The sequence below is a fragment of the Chelmon rostratus genome, chromosome 22 (genome assembly GCF_017976325.1).
Source record: "Chelmon rostratus isolate fCheRos1 chromosome 22, fCheRos1.pri, whole genome shotgun sequence".
Lineage (NCBI taxonomy): Eukaryota > Metazoa > Chordata > Actinopteri > Chaetodontiformes > Chaetodontidae > Chelmon > Chelmon rostratus.
The window spans coordinates 4607610-4625463 of NC_055679.1; the positions used below are offsets into that span (position 1 = coordinate 4607610).

Here is a 17854-nt window from a genome sequence, read left to right on the forward strand (position 1 = left end):
GTCTGCAGCAAAATGTTGGAGATCTTCTACCAGTCTGTGGTTGCCAGCGCCATCTTCTTTGCTGTTTGTTGGGGCAGCAGCATCAGAGCCAGCGACACCAACAGACTTGATAAGATCATCAAGAAGGCTGGCTCTGTACTTGGACTCAGACTTGAGTCTTTTGAGACTGTGGTGGAGAGGAGGACGCTGAATAAACTGCTATCCATCATGGACAATGATCAGCACCCTCTCCATCACACAGTGGACAGACAGCGGAGCACCTTCTCCCACAGGCTGAAGGGACAGATACAGGAAATCTTTCCTGCCACATGCCATTACACTGTACAATAACAGCTAAAAAAAAAAAAAATCTATCAAGACTCATTAACAGTTTGTAGTCTCTTAAACCTGAGTTAAGCACCTGATGTATCCACTGTTTTTTTTGTACAGATCGCTACTATACATGAATACACTTTGCATATTGTTAACTGGGAATGTTTACCTGTACGGCAGGATAGGAAATACACTTGACTTTGTCTGTCTTCTCGCTCTTGTACCAGGCATGGCTCCACAAACCAGATTGAATAGTGACCCCATATGTGTCTACATTAAAATGACATCTTCACTCTTGAAGGTCTAGGTTGCAAAGTGATTTTGAAAATATATAATTCACTAGTGTGCTGAATAGTGCATCCACACTGTAACTTTATGTCTGGAGATCTATGAATCAAATGATTTCACCAGCACATATTTTGGACCATTTTGGCTTGGCAGTGTGAATTTCATGTGTACATACTAAACTCAGACCATCCAATGGGTTGTACCTTGTAAATGTCAACTGAACTTGTTTGAAGAAGCAAGCCCAGTTGCCTGTGTACAGCACTCAGACGTGATGATGATGGTTGGTTTGAATATCATGACACAAATGTCCATTATGTTTTGAAATTTGGACTTTGTCATGTGAATGTAAGCCATTCTCTTTGACAGCTACAGTAAACAGCCAGTGGATAGCACCAATTTGCTGTTGATGACGGCACATTTCTCTGTTTCACATCATTGTAAACTGAATATCTTTTGGACGGTTGTTTCATGGTGTCACAGAGGAAATGTGATGGCCGTTTTTCACTATTTTGTGACATTTTGTAAGACAAGCATTTAATTGATTAGTTGAGAAAATAGTTTGTACATGAATGAATAATGAAAATAATCATTAGTTGCAAAAACTGCTTCAACGTGCATCTCAATCGTTACGTTGTAGCCCATTAAAGGATTACGGGTTTTGAAGGCTGCACTTCAGATTCACAGACAAGGATGCACCCAGATCAGTTAGCAACAAATATTGTTTTGCTGGGTTTGAGGCACCATTCTGGAAACACAGCCATCGTTACTGGAGGGTTATGAGTTTTCTTCACAGTGGATGATTTCATTCCCTCTCCATATATTGTAAATTGGCAGACTAAGGCACTAAAGCTGCCAGCCTCATGGACTTTATTCCCTTAACTCTGCCAAGGTCATGGATTTTATCCCCCTTGTGTAGCTCCGTGTATGGAGAAGGGCGCTAACACTGCTTTTTCAAGCCCCCAGGAGCAGCGCTAGGCTTAGCGGCTTCAGAACTGTAGGCTGCATGACTACATAGAAACTTTTTTGCCCAACACACCCAGTAAAAAAACAATCGCTGCATGAGTAAATTAAACTATACCTGTTAAGCTGTGCTAAAAGTGCACGTTGCTTTGGATTAAACCGTCCACCTGATTGCATGCTGTACCTTATGCGTGATCTCTCCATCTGTCATAGATCGTGAGCCCAGCAGCAGCAGCTACAATGTCTCTTCAGGAACCTTCTACAGCTGTGTCAGTCAGATCACCATCGGTAAGTGCATTTTGAGTTGTCTTTATGATGGAAGAGAAATGCTTTGCGTGTTTTGCTGTTGCCTTAAATGTGGACAGTCATCTTTTGTACCTACATCTTGTGTTTCTTAATAACTGCATTGCGGTTGTTGTGCAATATGGGTTAAAACATCATGTCTCCCCTGCTCCATCTGTTTGTGTGAAAGCAGAATGTGTCAGAAGGTTATGCATGGATTTGGTGATTCAGCAGAGGCAGCTATTTAGGCCATAGCACTTTCACAAGGTTTACATCATCGAACGGAAAAAGAGAGAAAAACCCCCACAATTATCAGCTCAATCAAAAAAAAAAAAGAAAAAAAAAGAGTCCAGTCCAGACAGTTTATAGCACTGGTGAAGTGAGTGAAGGGTCATTGACTAAATACATGCAGTATACTGTTGTGTTTATTTCACCATGCTCATAGGCCCGCCTCTTAAATTCAGATTTTCACTGTGCACAGAGAAACTTTGCACACTCTAGTGTCAAACCCTGCACAGAGATCATTCCGCACAGCGAAACTCAAACATTTAACTGTCAGAACAAGAACACATTTTTGAGGGACGGGGACAGGAAAGATTTCCCCTGACATCTAACTTTGTCTGCATGCCGGGGGATGGTGACAGGAAATCGTGTGCTGTAGACAAAGCTGTCTGAACTCATTTTCCTGTCCATCACAAATCTGCAACCTCCTGCTATTTGCAAGATTCGGACCTCGCTTTTTTGATGTTTTTTTTCAATGAATATTGCAGCCTGGTTAGTGGGAGAGGCTGTAAGCTGGATGCTGTGACAGTTAAAGACTTTGGGTTCAGCTCAGGCTATGCTGCTGCTGCATGCAGGTGTTCCTCTCTTCTCTCTGTGCTAAAAAAAAAAAACAAACAACTAATGTAGTGCTGAGGGAGAGCTTTGGACCGTTGAGACTCACCCTCTCGGTTTTACAAAGGAAAAGATCTATAGTCTTGCCCCGCACTCTGACACAGAGAAGACTGTGATTTAAAAGCCCTGGCCTTTGTTTGAGAGGAAAATACTAGTCAGCATCACTGTAGGTTCTTAAAGTTCTAATCGATGATAATCTTCCTTTATGTTTCGGCCAGTAGCTGTACTTAAGGAGTGTGTTTAGGGCTGTGCTGACTGCCTTTTAGTTATTGCATTTTTTGTGGTGAATTTCAAAAGGAAATCAGGGAACTTCAGGTTGCATTTGAAGTTTATTCACATTCATTGTCAGTTGTATTACCACTCAAAGTGTCTCAGTTTCTTTCTTTTTAAAAGACGTTATACGAGCCATAGGATGTGCTAACGCAAAATTACACTCTGTTATTCAGCTCCTTCAGAAATGCCCCATCTCCACAGCTGAATCTTGTCCAATCAGAGAGCGAGTGGTTGCTGGGTGGGCGGGCAGAGTTTGCTAACAATGACTCGCAAATTGTGCAAAAATGTTAAATTTTTCAAAAACTTGATTTTCTTTAAATAGTAACATGATCGTTGATATAGGTTAAATGCAATCACCTTATTGCAGGGACTGTGTGATGATGGGTTTATTTTATTAAGTGATGTGGCAAAATTGAGTAATGGGATGGGTTTGCTCCACATGCTCCATTGTTTAGGCATGTACAGCTCTACTGCTGCTGCTGTGCTTCTGCACCAACTGACAGAAGCACATTCACAGAAGCAAACACACTTGGACTTAAAAACACAACAGCATTCAACACTCTAAAAGTCTTTTCCCACCGCACCAGCCCTCCATCCACCTGAGGTACATTCACCACAACTCCTTCTATGATTATGGTAGACACTCAGCTCCAGCTGGTCGTTGCACGGTGCAGCGCGTGGCCCAGATACCTGCACCTGCATTTGTTGTCTTACCTCTGAGAGTGTCAGGAAGTAGTGTACGTATCTAGGCCTCACTCTCCTCAGAGAGCCACGCGGGCACTTTTTTCTGATGACTGCAACATAGATATTGCTTAGAATACACTATGTCCGAAAAGGCTGCGCGCACCGTGAGTTTTGGAGGTCGTTCGGATACATGCCAGGTGTAGATTACCACCTCCGCCCCTCCTGCCATTTCAGGTGACGTTGATGGGATGCTGAGGCCACAGTCACTTAACAGCTCTTTTGAATTGTGTATGTACCAAGTTCCTGAACAAACCACATTCGTTGTATTTTATTTTCATAAAATGAAGTCTGCTTTCAGTCTGTCGTTCATTTCTGAACTTCTGAACTCCACCGACCTTGCTAGTGCTCCACAAGAAGCAATTTCCTGTTATAATTTTATTACTATTTTATTACTTTATGACCTACATGAGCATCGCCTCAGTGGTTCAGTGAGTTTAGTAGCAGGCTTTCTTGTGTTTAAAGTCCCTGAAAAATGAGTTTTTCAGCCTCTCACTATGAGTAATGGGGTCCTAAATGAACACATTTTCTGCCACACTTGAAGAACTTTAGATTATTTCGTGCAAGAGATTTCTGCATTGCTGTTTTTGTCCGTGGTATTTTCTCCAGGCTGAAGTGGGCGAGGTGCATTTGGGAAATGATGTCCTGTATTTCTGTGTACAAACAAACAAATGGGACAAAACAATGCAACATTCAGGCTAAATCCAGTTCAAAGCTGCTATTTTGTACTCATTTTCATACATGTATGTTTAGGTCAACTGGTGTTACCCTTTAACCTTGACAATGAGGAGTACTCCCTGCCTCTGTTCTGGGCTACTGGGTATCATTTGATGCACATTATTTTGGTTTGAAATCCTCACACACCGATCTCCTTTCTCAGGATCTCCAAGCAGCAGTCAGATCTTTAAAAGTTGTTGTACTAGACCAGTTCCCCTCAGGGAAAGTAAAAACCTTCTCTGTGTTCTAGTTGTTGGAAGTGCTGACTTAAGCACAAACATTGTTTTTCGGGGATGCCCAACCTCCATCATGTGAAAACCCCTTTATTCTTTTAGAGAATTCGAGGCTATAAAACAGCTGATTCGAGGATACGCAGCTCGGATCTACCTCGTCCCTCCGCCTCAGAATATATCCTCCAGCTGAATGTGCTGTGTGAGGAGGCTGCCAGGCGTTCCACTACTCTGCTATTGATCGCGCTGTGTTTGTTCACTGCTGATGTACCTTTGAAATCTGCTGGGCTTCGTGTTTCACAGGAAACCAGGAGGTTGGGGGATGAGTGTTCCCTAGTCCTACCTGCCCCCGGTGTGTTACATAACGACAGTGTGCGGGAAGCCAGCATAAGAAGGGCATACTGTACTGTATTCAGATAATGATTAAATACATATTAGTGTTTCTTTTTCATGATGTTGTTGCAATATTAATGAATTCCAATGAAATGAAAACCAATGATCTGCTAGCACTTCTAAAGCTTGCCATGGAATATGCTACATCTTGTTCGTTTAGTCTGAACACAGACAGACAAGCTAGGCTAACTCTTAGTAATAAAGTTCTGTAGGTCTAACCCCATTACCTGCTGGTCAGTCTACTAGAGTCTGACGTCAGGTCAGAGGATAAACCGGTCTGGGAAGTAAAGAGGGGCGACGTGTCCAGACACATCTGATCCCAGGTCATTATGCCTACGCAGCTCTGTGACAATCACCGTAACAACCGACCACATATTCTGCAAAAAGAGGCCATTGGCAGTGAATCCCAGTCTGAATAGTACTCTTTTAATTCAGTAGAGTACTGCATTTGATGTAATTAAAAGTAGACAAATGTTAATTAATTAAGTCTTAGGGAATTTTTTATTTTAGTTTCTTTGTAGTGCTTTCCTTATTGTTTAAAAGATGCCACAAAATGGATTCACCAAGATTGGATGCTGAAAGAATTCACTCATGCAAGTAAGTCAGTAAAATGTGTTTGATCTAAGCGAACCTCCGGAGAACCACAGCTGACTTTGACCAAACCACACAAACCTGTGAGCAGGAATCGTTCAAAAGTGTGTTCAAAAATCAGGGAGTGAAGCTGCTGAAATCTAAAGACATGTCGAGCGTGTCTAAACCTTGGGACAGGAAGGTTTTAGGAAAATAGTTTTAAGAAATAGTTTGACACAACTATCTTAGCATCAGCAGCAAACTATTGCTTTCATCAGCAGCCAAACATTAGGACAGTGGAGCTGATCGTACATGATCTGAAATCTGAAATCAGTGAGCATTTTCAGAAACACTGAAAGGAGGCTGTCAGTAGTGATTATCATCAGTTTACCCGCAAGAAGAAAAACAAAAATTACGGCCACGTTTGGCCCCATCAGGCTGCCAGAGAGACTGAGCTCTGGCACCTGCCAGCCCCAGGCTCAGAGGCCTCGTGAAACTGAGAGAGAGAGACAAAATCGAAGGCCGGAGGCGAGCCGAGCTGGTTCAGCAGTCTGTGGGGGTCCTCAAAGAGGAGACGCAGCTCTCTCTTCTTATATCAACAGGAATGCTGAGGAACCTTAATCCCTGTCATCATAACAGAGCATCACCAGACCTCTGCCTGAAAACTGGCAATTTTTCATAAATCCTTTTAATATAAATCAAACAAAAACAGTCATAATTATAATACACACTTGTTCTCAGGTCTCTCTTGGAGGAGAGAAAATCTCAATGAGACGGCCTGATTAGATGAAGATTGAATTAAATGTGTTAATACTGTGGCAGTTGTAAGGGATTGATTCTTTGCAGCCTCTTTTATGATCCTTTGTACCACAGTTGTTAAATTGTAAGGTGAGGGTCAGTAAAGGCCAACTGACAGAGAACACCTATAACAACAATGGCGCCACCTGGCTAACACTGAACAATGGTTGATTGAGGAAGTCTTCTAGGAACTGATCAATCTTGTCATTTGCATTCTATGAGTCTAGCAACTTGCCTTCCTTTGATTTATCACTATATAAGGTGAATGAATGCTCTGAAAGTCTGGCAGAGAACGCTGTGGACTAGTCTTCTCTCCATGCTGCATGAAGTAAAGAGATCTGATTCATCACACCGTGTTTGTAATTCTTCAGAGAATTAGCACTCTCAAATCTACAAGAAGAATTTCTTCAACACAGTAAAGTCTGAATCAAAACCACTGGAACAAAAGCATGATTTCAGTTGAGAATATGCTTTCCCCCTGTAGTCGCTATATGCTGCCATGCAAAATATGATTCTGGTAATTTTGTGCAAGTTGTAACATGAGTGACAGGACAGTTGCTGAGGTGTTGAGCGCCTCCTGCTGTCCATAAACACTTTGTTTGCCGCTGCTCAAAAAAATGCTGTGGCCATAAAAGTCATTCGATGTTTGAGTGATCTTGACAGCTTCCACCACTAGAGGGCAACGTTGCTGAGGAGATCACTGTCATGCTTATGACTGTCACAGTGAGAGAGAGTCAGTTAAGAAGTCAGAGGTCACAGAGACCTGCTAGGAGATGCAACAAGTACATTTTCAGTGTCATCTTTCACTGTGACACATGAAAAATGCATGTTAGTTTCATTAAGGGAGGTCAGAGTAAGTGCATGTTGTGCATGATAAAGACAAAACATAACAAAACAAGTAAAAAGTTTGAAATATGTTTTTCCTCTCTGGCTTCTGATTATTGGCAGGGTTTGACCTCGGGGGTCAAGTGGCCATCGGGTTCTCCCACTGGAAGAGTCCTTTCCCAGCAAGCAGCCAGAATCTCCCCAGTCCGGACTGCATTCGCTCTGAGGCCTCCGCCGTCCTGCCCGTCAGCGAGCATCTCGAGCCGGTGTCCTGCCCAGCGTCGCTGTCCATCAGCCCGCTGCCCACCTTCAGCGCCAGTCAGGAGACGCTCTGCGACAGCAGCACCAGTATGTAAAGTGCAGTATAATACAAAGCCCTCAGTTTACTGGAGCAGCAGATTAAATGAGAACAGCTCCGACTGGCCAGAATGCCTCATATTGTCAGTGGTGCCATTGGCAAAAATAATGTGGAGTGCACATAGGTGTTTCCTTTTTGACATCTGTTCAGTTGAATAAGTACAAAGACAAGATGTTTAAAGTTCATACTGATAAACTTTTTAGTTTTTTGTAAATGTATACTCATTCTGAATTTTATGCCTGCAATACGTGTTTCGAACACAGTCTGGGGTCTTTTACTATGAAGCCATGCTGTTGTGACACATGCAGAGTGTGGTTTGCTGTTGTCTTGCTGACATAAACCGGGATGTCCCTGAAAAACACATCTTTTGGATGGCAGCATATGCTGCTCCATAATCTGTATGTACCTCTCAGCATTAATGGTGCCTTGACATACGCGCTAGTTACCCATGCCACGGCCGCCAACACACCCTCATACCATCATAGATGCTGGTTTCTGAACGCTGCGATGGGAACAGTCTGCATGATCCATTTCCTCTTTAGCCCGGAGGACACAATGTCCAAAAACAGACCACGCTTTGATGAGCTCCCGGACAAGTTGGCAGCGTTTTCTGAATGTTGTCTATACATGTGTGGCTTTTGCTTTGGTGGAGTCTTGAATTGCGTTTGAAGGTGCAGCGATGAACTGCATTTGCTGACAGTGGTTTTCCACGTGTTCCTGAGCCCATATAGTGATGTTCTTCATGCAGTCATGATGCAGTGCTGCCTGAGGGATCCAAGGTCAAAGGCATTCAAATGATGGTTTTCGGCCTTTCGCCTTTTTGAATTTATCCAGATTCTTTGAATGTTTTGATGACATTTTGATTGCAGGTGGTGAAATTCCTTGCAACTGTGCATTGACAAACATTGAGAAGCATTGGTTTTTTTTCTTGGGCTATTTGCCCGTACAGTTTTTCACAAGGTGGGGAACCTCACTCCATCAACCTGTGGAATGATCCAAACAGGTGTTCCACATCTTTCCCAGTCTTTCATTGCGCCTGTACCAACTTGTTTGAAACATGTTGTACGTATCAAATTCAGAATAAGCAGATATTTACAAAAATCAATGAAGCGCATGAGGTCAAACATGAAATAGATACTGCATAGTTTTTTGGCACTTGCACTGTCTGAAAAACTTTTTAAAAAATCTTCAAACAATACTCAAAGGCCCACATTTTCATACAAAGAGTTATCGGTTGCTCGAGGTGTTTCTCCTGTCCATACTAGCCCAAAGCGATCTCTTCCCTCTTCTCATCTCTTCATCCTCTCCCTGTTTGTGTTTTGCCAGATGTGTCTTCTCTGAGCTGCAGTGGAGGGACAGTAACACAAGAAAAGAATTTTGTACCAAAAAGACTTTGGTACTTTGGGAGACACCCACTTCATGTTGGCTTCGGCTGTGAGTTAATAATTAATGAATGCATCACTCGCACTGAAGCTGATTTAGAAAATAATCTCTTCACGGCTTGCTGTGGCCACTAAATCTTTCAACTTCCAAATGGGTGTTTTAGTATTTAAAACGTGAACCTATCCTTTAGTATTTACTTGTCAATTATTGTGTGTGTGTGTGTGTGTGTGTGTGTGCCCTTGAGTCTCCATCAGAGGATCACACTGACACAGCCAGGCGTGCCAACTGTCATTGTTTTGGGCTACAGCAACACTGACACAGCCAGCCCTTTTTTCTGATTGGCCGCTGCCGGAGCAGCTTGACCTCTGATTGGCTGTCAGGGGAGGCTGATTAAGAATGCCGATGAGCGGCTCACACCTCCTCCCTCTCTCCCTCTCTGCACATCCAGCTCATGCTTGTGTTTTTTTTTCCTCCTCCAGAAGAAGACCTTTGACAGCTTTTGTGAGCCTTTCTGCTGCCCGGTCTCGGCGTCCACGCTATGACAGACAGACAGACGCGTCGGCGTGAGTGCATGTGCTGGCATGTGTGGATGTGCACCGATGAGGAGTAAGGAGTAAAAAGTGGGGATGCTGGTTCCCCTCGTGCGGCGTCGCGTTTGTTTTCCTCAGCGAGGTCATTTGCACGCTGTGGCTGGGGGGGAGAGGAGGGGTGACCGCCGCGTGTGTGCATGTGTGTGCGTATGGGGACGAATCCTCTGGCCGTTTTGGCGTCTGCTGCGGCTGCTGGGAAGCCCCCCCCCCCCCTCTCCCTCTCTTTACCTCTGAGGGGTGAAGCAGCCTCTCTGCCTCTCTCCACCTTCGCACGGTGAGTCTTGTCAAGTTGTCTTGAAGCAAAGGCAGCTTGTTCTCCAGAGTGGATGCTTTTTTTTTTTTTTTGCTGCAGTGCTCTCTCTCATGTGTTACCTGTGTCCTACTCACACTCCTCTTTACGCTGCTTCACCTTTTTCACGCACTTCCCTGTGGCCACGCAAGCATTTGACCTTCACACTCGCTCTCATGTTCTCTCTTAGCTGTCCCCCCTTCTCTTGATTGCAAATGTACATTTTTTTTCTCCATCCTCCATGATGCATCAGTTGTAATACACAGAAATGGGTCATGCCTCTGTGAGGAGTGTGTGTGTGTAAGTGTGTGTGTGTGCTGCGATCCAGGGACCAGTAGCAGGTTGGCAGGCGCAAAATCCCCACTACTTGCCATTCGAGAGAACATACAACCCCCCCCCATCCACCCTAAGGCATGATGGGTGCATCCAGATGAATCGAACGATTACTCCTCACAAGTAACTGTCACCTGATCCCTTGGCAACACATCACACACGCCCACCTCCCATTCTTCTTCTTCTCTCCCCCTGCGATCTTTTATTCTCCTCTCAGCACGAGCTGTCATCTCCAGGTTGGGTTGGGTTATGCAAGGGACCATGTTGTTATTCGTTGTGTTCGCTTGTCCCACAAGCTAAAAGGGATAAAATGAATGGGGAAGCAGCACCTGCGTTACTACATTTTACTCTTTGGCGTGACTTTTTCGTGCACGCGGGCACTTCTCACAAGCTCTTTATGCCCTTTTCGTATGAGGTTCTCTCGGTAATTCCTAAATAAACTGCATTACCAGGGGCACTACATGACACTGACCTGTTCCCATTCTCGCCTTTCTGCTTTTCTCTGTCAGTGTTTGAGGTACTCCAGAAGAGAATATGTTCTGGTAAGCATTGCGTACTAGACCTTCCAAACAATTTTATCATCAATAAATCTTTGAAAGGACCCGTAAACTTCATCTTGAGTCAGATTAAGTCAGAAAATGCGAGCAAACCAAAGAAAAGTGGGAATGGAACTGTCAGGCAGTAGCCACGAGGCGAGCAGCGGCTCACTAGCATCTGAGATATTATGGATACTGGAGCTAGTTTAAAGTCTTTGAGTCACCACAAATGAGCAGGCAACGGGCGCACGTCAGAGCTGAATCGATCTCTTAGAGGCTCGCTGCTCTGAGCTAGCTACAGAGTGCAGGATACTCCGAGTGGGGGCATCCGATTTAGAGGCCCGATCCAGACTAAACAACATCTGGATTATTTGCATTCCAGAAAAAACAGAGAAAGGCTGGCAGACAGATTTTGTCACAGTTGTTGCTCCCAACACAGCTAGGGAAGGATAACTTCTCCAAGCCTATAAAGGTCGACCCTAAAGAATGCACCTGAGTCAAGCTACCTGTCCAGGGCAGCGGACTGCTCTGCTGGACAATAATTGGACTTTTCACAACATCATCAAGGAAGGTAAAGTTAATATTGGATTTACAAAAGCTTGAAGTCAGGGTTAAAGGGTAAGTAAGTAAGAGACACTATTGTCACATATAAAAGTAAAAGTAAGGCAGGCATTCTTGGAAAAATAGGTGGGGCCTAGCCACCATTTTGGTCGGATGGGACACAGAATATGAAGTCGCATGTGGGCCAGTGTGGCCGTTTTGCTGCTTTCATCCTTGGTGGATGAGCGATGAGGGAGAGGGAGGGGAAGAACAAAGGGGAAAGGATTACGATAACGAAATGTTATTGGATGTCAAAGACTGAGCTGCATGTGTGACAGTCAATGAGATATGAATGATGCAAGCCCAGCACAAAGGGGCGGCTCAATACCACTGCTCAGTAAGAATGTGCAAGGTTTGAACAATCCAATCCAAAGGCATGAAGTTTACACTAGTTTTTAACAAGCGCAAATCTTCCTTATAAGTGAGGAGGCCAGTGTTTTACTAGAAGGCGAAATTACTTCGCAAGAGATTAATGAAGTAATCATCCAGTTGCCTAATGATAAGTGTGTTGGACCTGACGGTTTCAGTGCAGAATTTTATAAAGTGTTCCAGGCAATGCTTAGCCCTATGATGCTTTGCATGATTAATCATTCTGTCTCGCAGTCAGAGCTCCTACCAGCATTTTACAAAGGTAATAAAGCTTTAATCCCAAATCGAGGGCAGGACAAGCTGGAGTGGATTCCTATATTCCAGTGTTCGGAAGTCATTAGGGCACATTTGACCTCTGGACCATTTGTGCAGTCCATGTTTTTTCTCCCCAAACAGCCGATATACCAAATGTGAATAACAACTACTTTTAAAGTAACTAACTTTAGTTTAATGTTACTACCAAACACTACCTGACCCCACCCTGGATGGTGTACTTTAGACTAGTGGAGGCAGAAACACTAGCTGCAACCTCAATAGCAGATGAACAGTATGAGATGCAATATGTATCTGACACACTGGAATAACAGGCAGCGCCTACATACTTCTGCATTCATACATTTTCATGAGCTACTTGCCCCAAATACTGGAGGTCCTGATTCCAAACTACTGAGTCGATGAGTTTGAATTTTTTATATGATATACTGTCAGTGAAAGGAGAGTCAGACTACTGGTACTGACATAAGGGGGCCAGCTAGATCACTTTATGAGAGAAGACTCACTGCTCTGATGGTCTTGCAATAAAACACAGTGAATATATTAATCGCATGCTGCAGCCCCGGACTACACATGTGATTTATAATTTCTAAGATAAGATACAAATCTCGTCAGGTGTTCGTGCACAGATCTGATGTGTCCATGCGTGTTCACCTCATGTAACTGTGGTTGTTGCGTCCTTTGCCCCACAGTAACCAAAAAAGAGGAAGAAAGAGAGAAAGAAAGAGAGAATTCTGCATTTTTTGTGCGTTTTCCCTCTTTGTTTTCAGGACAGTCCCCATGTGCTACAGCCTGAAAACGGCCTTAGGACAGCAGCTGTATACATTTTGAATGTCGGGGGGAGTCCTTCTTTATCTTGGCAAACGTTACTTTCACAGCTTTTTAACAAAAAATGATGAAAGGGAAATGATCCAGAGGACAATAATGCTGCCTGTCGTGATCATAAATGTTTGATTATGTGCTGGCAAATGGTCTGTCTGCCATTTTGAAGAATTCAAACGCAAGCAGCTCGGAATATCAGAGTTTCAGTTAGCAAACATGACTTCAGCTAATTCATTCGATCCCACTTGTAAATCCACTTAGAGTGACTCCTTATCTGCAGCTTGTAAGTTGTTGCTGGATTTGTAGTGACTCGCTACTTGGCTTGCTTCTTTTGATTGTGTGTCTATAAGACGGAGAGGGGATGGGGCAAGAAGACAATCGTATATCAAACAGCTGATTAAACACCTTAAGGTGTATTTGCTGTGACTGAGATCTGAAGAGAAGCAGCCTGTTACACTTCAGCCTGTCCGCCGCCAAAGATTCAGGACCATGTGACCTCAGCTGTGGCTTGGGTTACAGATGTACCATAGGGCTGTTAAACTTTGATGGCTACATTGTTTGACCGGCCCCTGTCTGGGCACAGCGGCGTGATGTAGGCTAAAACGCAGCGTGCCGGTCCTCCGAGAGCCAATATTTATAGTAAGCAATTCTGTCTAACTTTAATGAGACCGGCGTCCGTGTGCTGTGGGTGCTGAGGAAGCTGTGGAGAGGCGAGGTCAACGCGCTGGTGTCGTCGATCCTCACAGTTGTTACAACGTGCGTGTAGGAAGTGCAAAATAACACTGAATAAGTTTCATGAGCAGATGTGTTATCAACTTGATCTCGATAAGTTCAGATTCATGCGATTGTTTTGGCAGCCTGCCCTCTCTGCCCGCTGCAGCTCCCGTTTGAATATCTAAGCGCGGGGAAATGTTCCTCTCTGAGTAAAGGACGAGGACGCTGAGTGCTGATTTTCCACCGGGAAGAAATTTATCGCGTTTTCCATTCGCCGCATCCGTAGGCTCCAATGTTCCGAAGCACCAGTGGCTGATTAAGGGCCGAGACGCTTCCCCGGCCTCTATCTCCGTCCCCGCTACTGCGGCTCAGCAGAAAATTTTAGCTGAGTCACCTTTCATGCCACAAAAGGAAAATGCAGCTCGCAGACCTCTACGACAGCCACCCACCTCTGCTGAAGTCTTCCCGCTCTCCAGAGAACTGAAAGTAAGAGATACAGACCTATTTAGATGGAGTTGATTTAAGCTGTTTTGCTAAGCTTTGAATAATTCCCCCCTCAAAGGGCACAGTCTGGTTGACAAGTAGACCCAATTAGTGTGTTTCCGTGTGTGTCCATGGAGGGATTCAGTCTTTTCAAGGTCTTTCAAGGTTAATCCTTATTAAGGAGATAAAAGTTAGTGAGCTCTCATTTTTCCTGTCTTTTTTTTCTCTTCACTTTTTGACTTTCACATATCTGTTTTTTTTTCTCAGATCATCTTATTCTCTATATTCCTGCTTCTGTTTTCATTCTACCTTTTTTTAAATTTTCTTTACTATAGAAGCAACCCAGGAAAAAAGTTTGAATAGCGTGAATCACTATGACCTGGTTCTGTCTTTTCTTTTTTAATGCTTTCACTGTTTCAATTCACTCTGAACCTAACCAACAGTCGAACTTCTCATTGTCCAGAGTCAACTGTAGCACAGCTTTTTACGAGTTGGTACTCTTGCTCACCTGGGAGCTGTTTTTAGTGGAAAGGCTCTGTTTAACAATGAGCACAGTGAAGTGTCTAGCAGACTAAAAAAGGGAATACTGGATTAATATTCGCCAGGTGGGCAGGTTCCCTGAAATATGGAAGCATAGTTGAACTAATGATCTGCTCAGAGCGGTTGACAGTAAATTTATGTGCGAAGGGGGTTTGAAAGCAGTTTTTACAGCTCAATCACAAAGCAGTACAATACAATGATGACGATAATATATAAGTGGAGGTTGAGGTTGTCCTTTCAAGTATTCCTGATTTCTATACTGTGTTTTCTGTGTCTTGACTATGAGCGTAACAAATACATTGCAAAAAAAATAAAATAATGGTGAGCGACCACTGGTAGAAGTTCCTAGATACAGGACAGAGCGAGCAGGTAGGTGATCTTGAGCTGGGCAGATGTTGCAGGTTTGAGACAAGAGGTCTGAGATGACCCTGAGAGGCAACGAAAACAGACTTAATCACTTGAAAAAACAGACAAGGCAAATCTCTAAAGCTTATTGCAAAGCAGAAGGGCAAGCAAAGCGGCAAAGACATGTTGGGCTGGTGAGCACAACAGTCTGGTGAAGGCTGGTGAGGAGGTCCAGGTCTTTATCCTGTGGTTGATGAGCGTGGATTGCCTGCAGCTGTGGTAGCTGATTGGCAGGGGGGCAGGTGCATGTGAGCCATAATGAGTGCCACAAACACACACACACACACACACACACAAGGAGAGACTAACACACACAAAGGGACCGGGGGAACACAAGGAAAGGGAGGAGGAAGGAGGCTTCCTCTTCTTTCTTCACAAAACATGAAGAAACCAATTGTGTTTTGTTTTTTTTTTTTAAAAGCAATTAAAAAAGTGTTAAAAAAATAAAGCTCTCTGTGTCCTCTAGGTGTGAGTTTATTTCTACATGGGTCTGAGCCCCAGCGGCAGAGCCCCTACCGACGCAGAGTCCCGCTGCAGCCCTCGGCCTCAGGCTGCCAGGCAGCGGACAGACCTCTCGCCTTCTCCTCCCGTGGTGGGAAGGCCGACAGCATGGAGGAATCCTCGGTCGAAGCCCCGGACTCCAGCACTCAAGACGATGTGCCTCCCCTCGGTGAGACCCAGCACCAGCACTTCTTATGCTTTAATCTGTTCAAAACCGTTCGGGTTGAACAATGGCCTGCAAGTGACAGACTTCAGTCCTGTTGTGGTACTGGGAAGCTTCCAGTTATATGTGTGTAGCAGGGCAGTGATGTAATGTGGTAGTGCACTAAACCTTTTGAGCTGTGCATGTGGACACGTTGAGTTTGCTCTTGAGCCAAATTACTATGTTTAATGGGAAAGGTGTTCTCAGCGTCTCATCGGCGGACTCTGGTGTACCCCTCATCTCCCATAGAGAGGGCGAGAGAGAGAGCATTAGCGACTTTCAGCTAATTATTTTGCTTTTTTGGGCCTGCAACTTTCACATTGCTTTGTTTCAGCTTCTAGCCTGCTGACTAGGTGGTGAACAAAGTGGAGTATTAAGCAGCTAAAGAGACAGACGTTTGTCTTAGAGGTTGGGTGAGACCACAATAGAGCTAAAGGGAGAGTAAAATATCATCAGGTGGTCAGAATGACCTGTCACGGTACTTTACTCCAGTATTACTCATGTGCATCTTCCTTCCAGGTGTGAAGGATGTTAATGTGCTGCTTGAGAGAGAAAGGTCAGAAGGAATCAGCAGTCCGTCCAGAGATGACGACTCCACCTTGCTGAACCCGGGAACTCACAGCAGCGTCCTCGATGACAACACGAAGTCCGATGCCGGCCTCCCAGAGGTCAGTGACGGGGCTCCCCGAAGCCTTTGCTCCCTTGATCTCAGCTTTTTGACAGGAGTAGTTTATGAAGTGGTGTTTGTAAAGGTGACAGTTATTTAAAACGAGATCAGCTGCTAGTCTTCCCTGATTCTCCCTCTTGTTGTCTGTCTTTCTGTCTGTTGTCAGGGGAGGAGCAAGTCCTGCGGCCTTTGCTTCAGCGATGGAAAGAGCCGGATTGACTACATCCTGGTTTACAGGAAGTCCAGTTCGCAGTCAGAGAAGAGGGAGATATTTGAGCGGAACATCCGTGCAGAGGGCTTACAGATGGAAAAGGAGGTAATTAACAATTACACTAGTCGTTTATTTCATCATGCTGACAAGGGTTCAGCTGAATCATCATGTCAGTGCTGGCCTTATATTCAGTTCCAGATGTTTAGCAGTTAGCTTTTCTGGCAGTTGGTGTCCAATATTCCCTCTGCTTTTTGCAAAGTTTTCGTCTCCACCAACTACTGAAGTATCTAGCTCTTTTGCAGCTAAATGCTACACAACTTTCACTCGGCAGCCGCTTACTCTGCCAGGCTGCCTGGAAAAAGAAGTGTACATTTAGTTTGTCAAAGCTTTTTTTTTTTTGCTTCGGCTGGAGACAACGCTGAACCGAAACAGCGAAGCTGCGAACCGTAAAACCAAAACTATGGACTAAAAGATGCTAAAACAGATTGCAGAGCATCACAAAGCTGCAGAGTTTGGGTCAAAATTCTCTGTGGGTTCATCACTAAAAGCGACACCTCTCACATAAGATAAGAGAAGATTAAGCTTTATTTATCCCCAGCAGGGAAAATTTGGGCATTACACCAGCATGCGATAGCAGTGGGAAGAAAAATAACAACAGAGGTAGAGAACATTAAAAAAAAAATAATACAAAATAAAAAGTAGACTATATGTACATGTTATACAAGCAAAATGAAATTTGACAATATAAAAGAAATAATATGTAGAAAATATCTGAAGATCTTTAACAACTTAATTTTGCGAGTTTTACTTGATGAATGAATCAATGAATGTTCTTTTTGTAGCCCTTCACTAAAGAGAGGCCTGAGGTCAGGTCTAGCTACAGAGCAGTGCTCCCTCAGATGATAGGGATTAAGTGTCTCCCTCAAGGCCGCCTCAGCAGGGCAGAAGCTATAATCACAGGGCTCCACCTGAGGAATGGCCTTAATAATCACATCAGGTCTCCATCTCTGTGTTGAGAAAAGTTAATTTTGCTCTCACTGCTCGGCAGAGGGATTTTTCCCTTTCTGGCCAATTTGCCAAGCAAAAACAGCCACTTCTTTAAAACTGCAAATAAACAAGAAGCTTGGTAGGTTCCTGTAGTGACAGAAAATTAGCTTTGTCGTGATTACTTTGGCAGACCTGCAGCTGCATTGGTGGTGTACAACACGAGCAACGTCAATACCAATTTGTGTGAAGAAGCAATTTAATGCCCGCTCCTATAATACATGTAATCTCAATGGCCAGACTGCTGAATT

At 44.1% G+C, this 17854-nt stretch overlaps 1 protein-coding gene across 1 annotated transcript in view; it reads left to right on the forward strand.

Moving 5' to 3' along the window:
- The window catches only part of LOC121625740 (anoctamin-4-like), a 51122-nt gene that overhangs the window by 13967 nt on the left and 19301 nt on the right, over positions 1-17854 (forward strand). The window contains exons 2-6 of the mRNA XM_041963983.1: positions 1774-1848; positions 7407-7631; positions 15445-15648; positions 16201-16349; positions 16515-16664. Coding sequence (XP_041819917.1) covers positions 1774-1848; positions 7407-7631; positions 15445-15648; positions 16201-16349; positions 16515-16664 — 803 coding nt within the window. The remainder of the gene's footprint in view (positions 1-1773; positions 1849-7406; positions 7632-15444; positions 15649-16200; positions 16350-16514; positions 16665-17854) is intronic.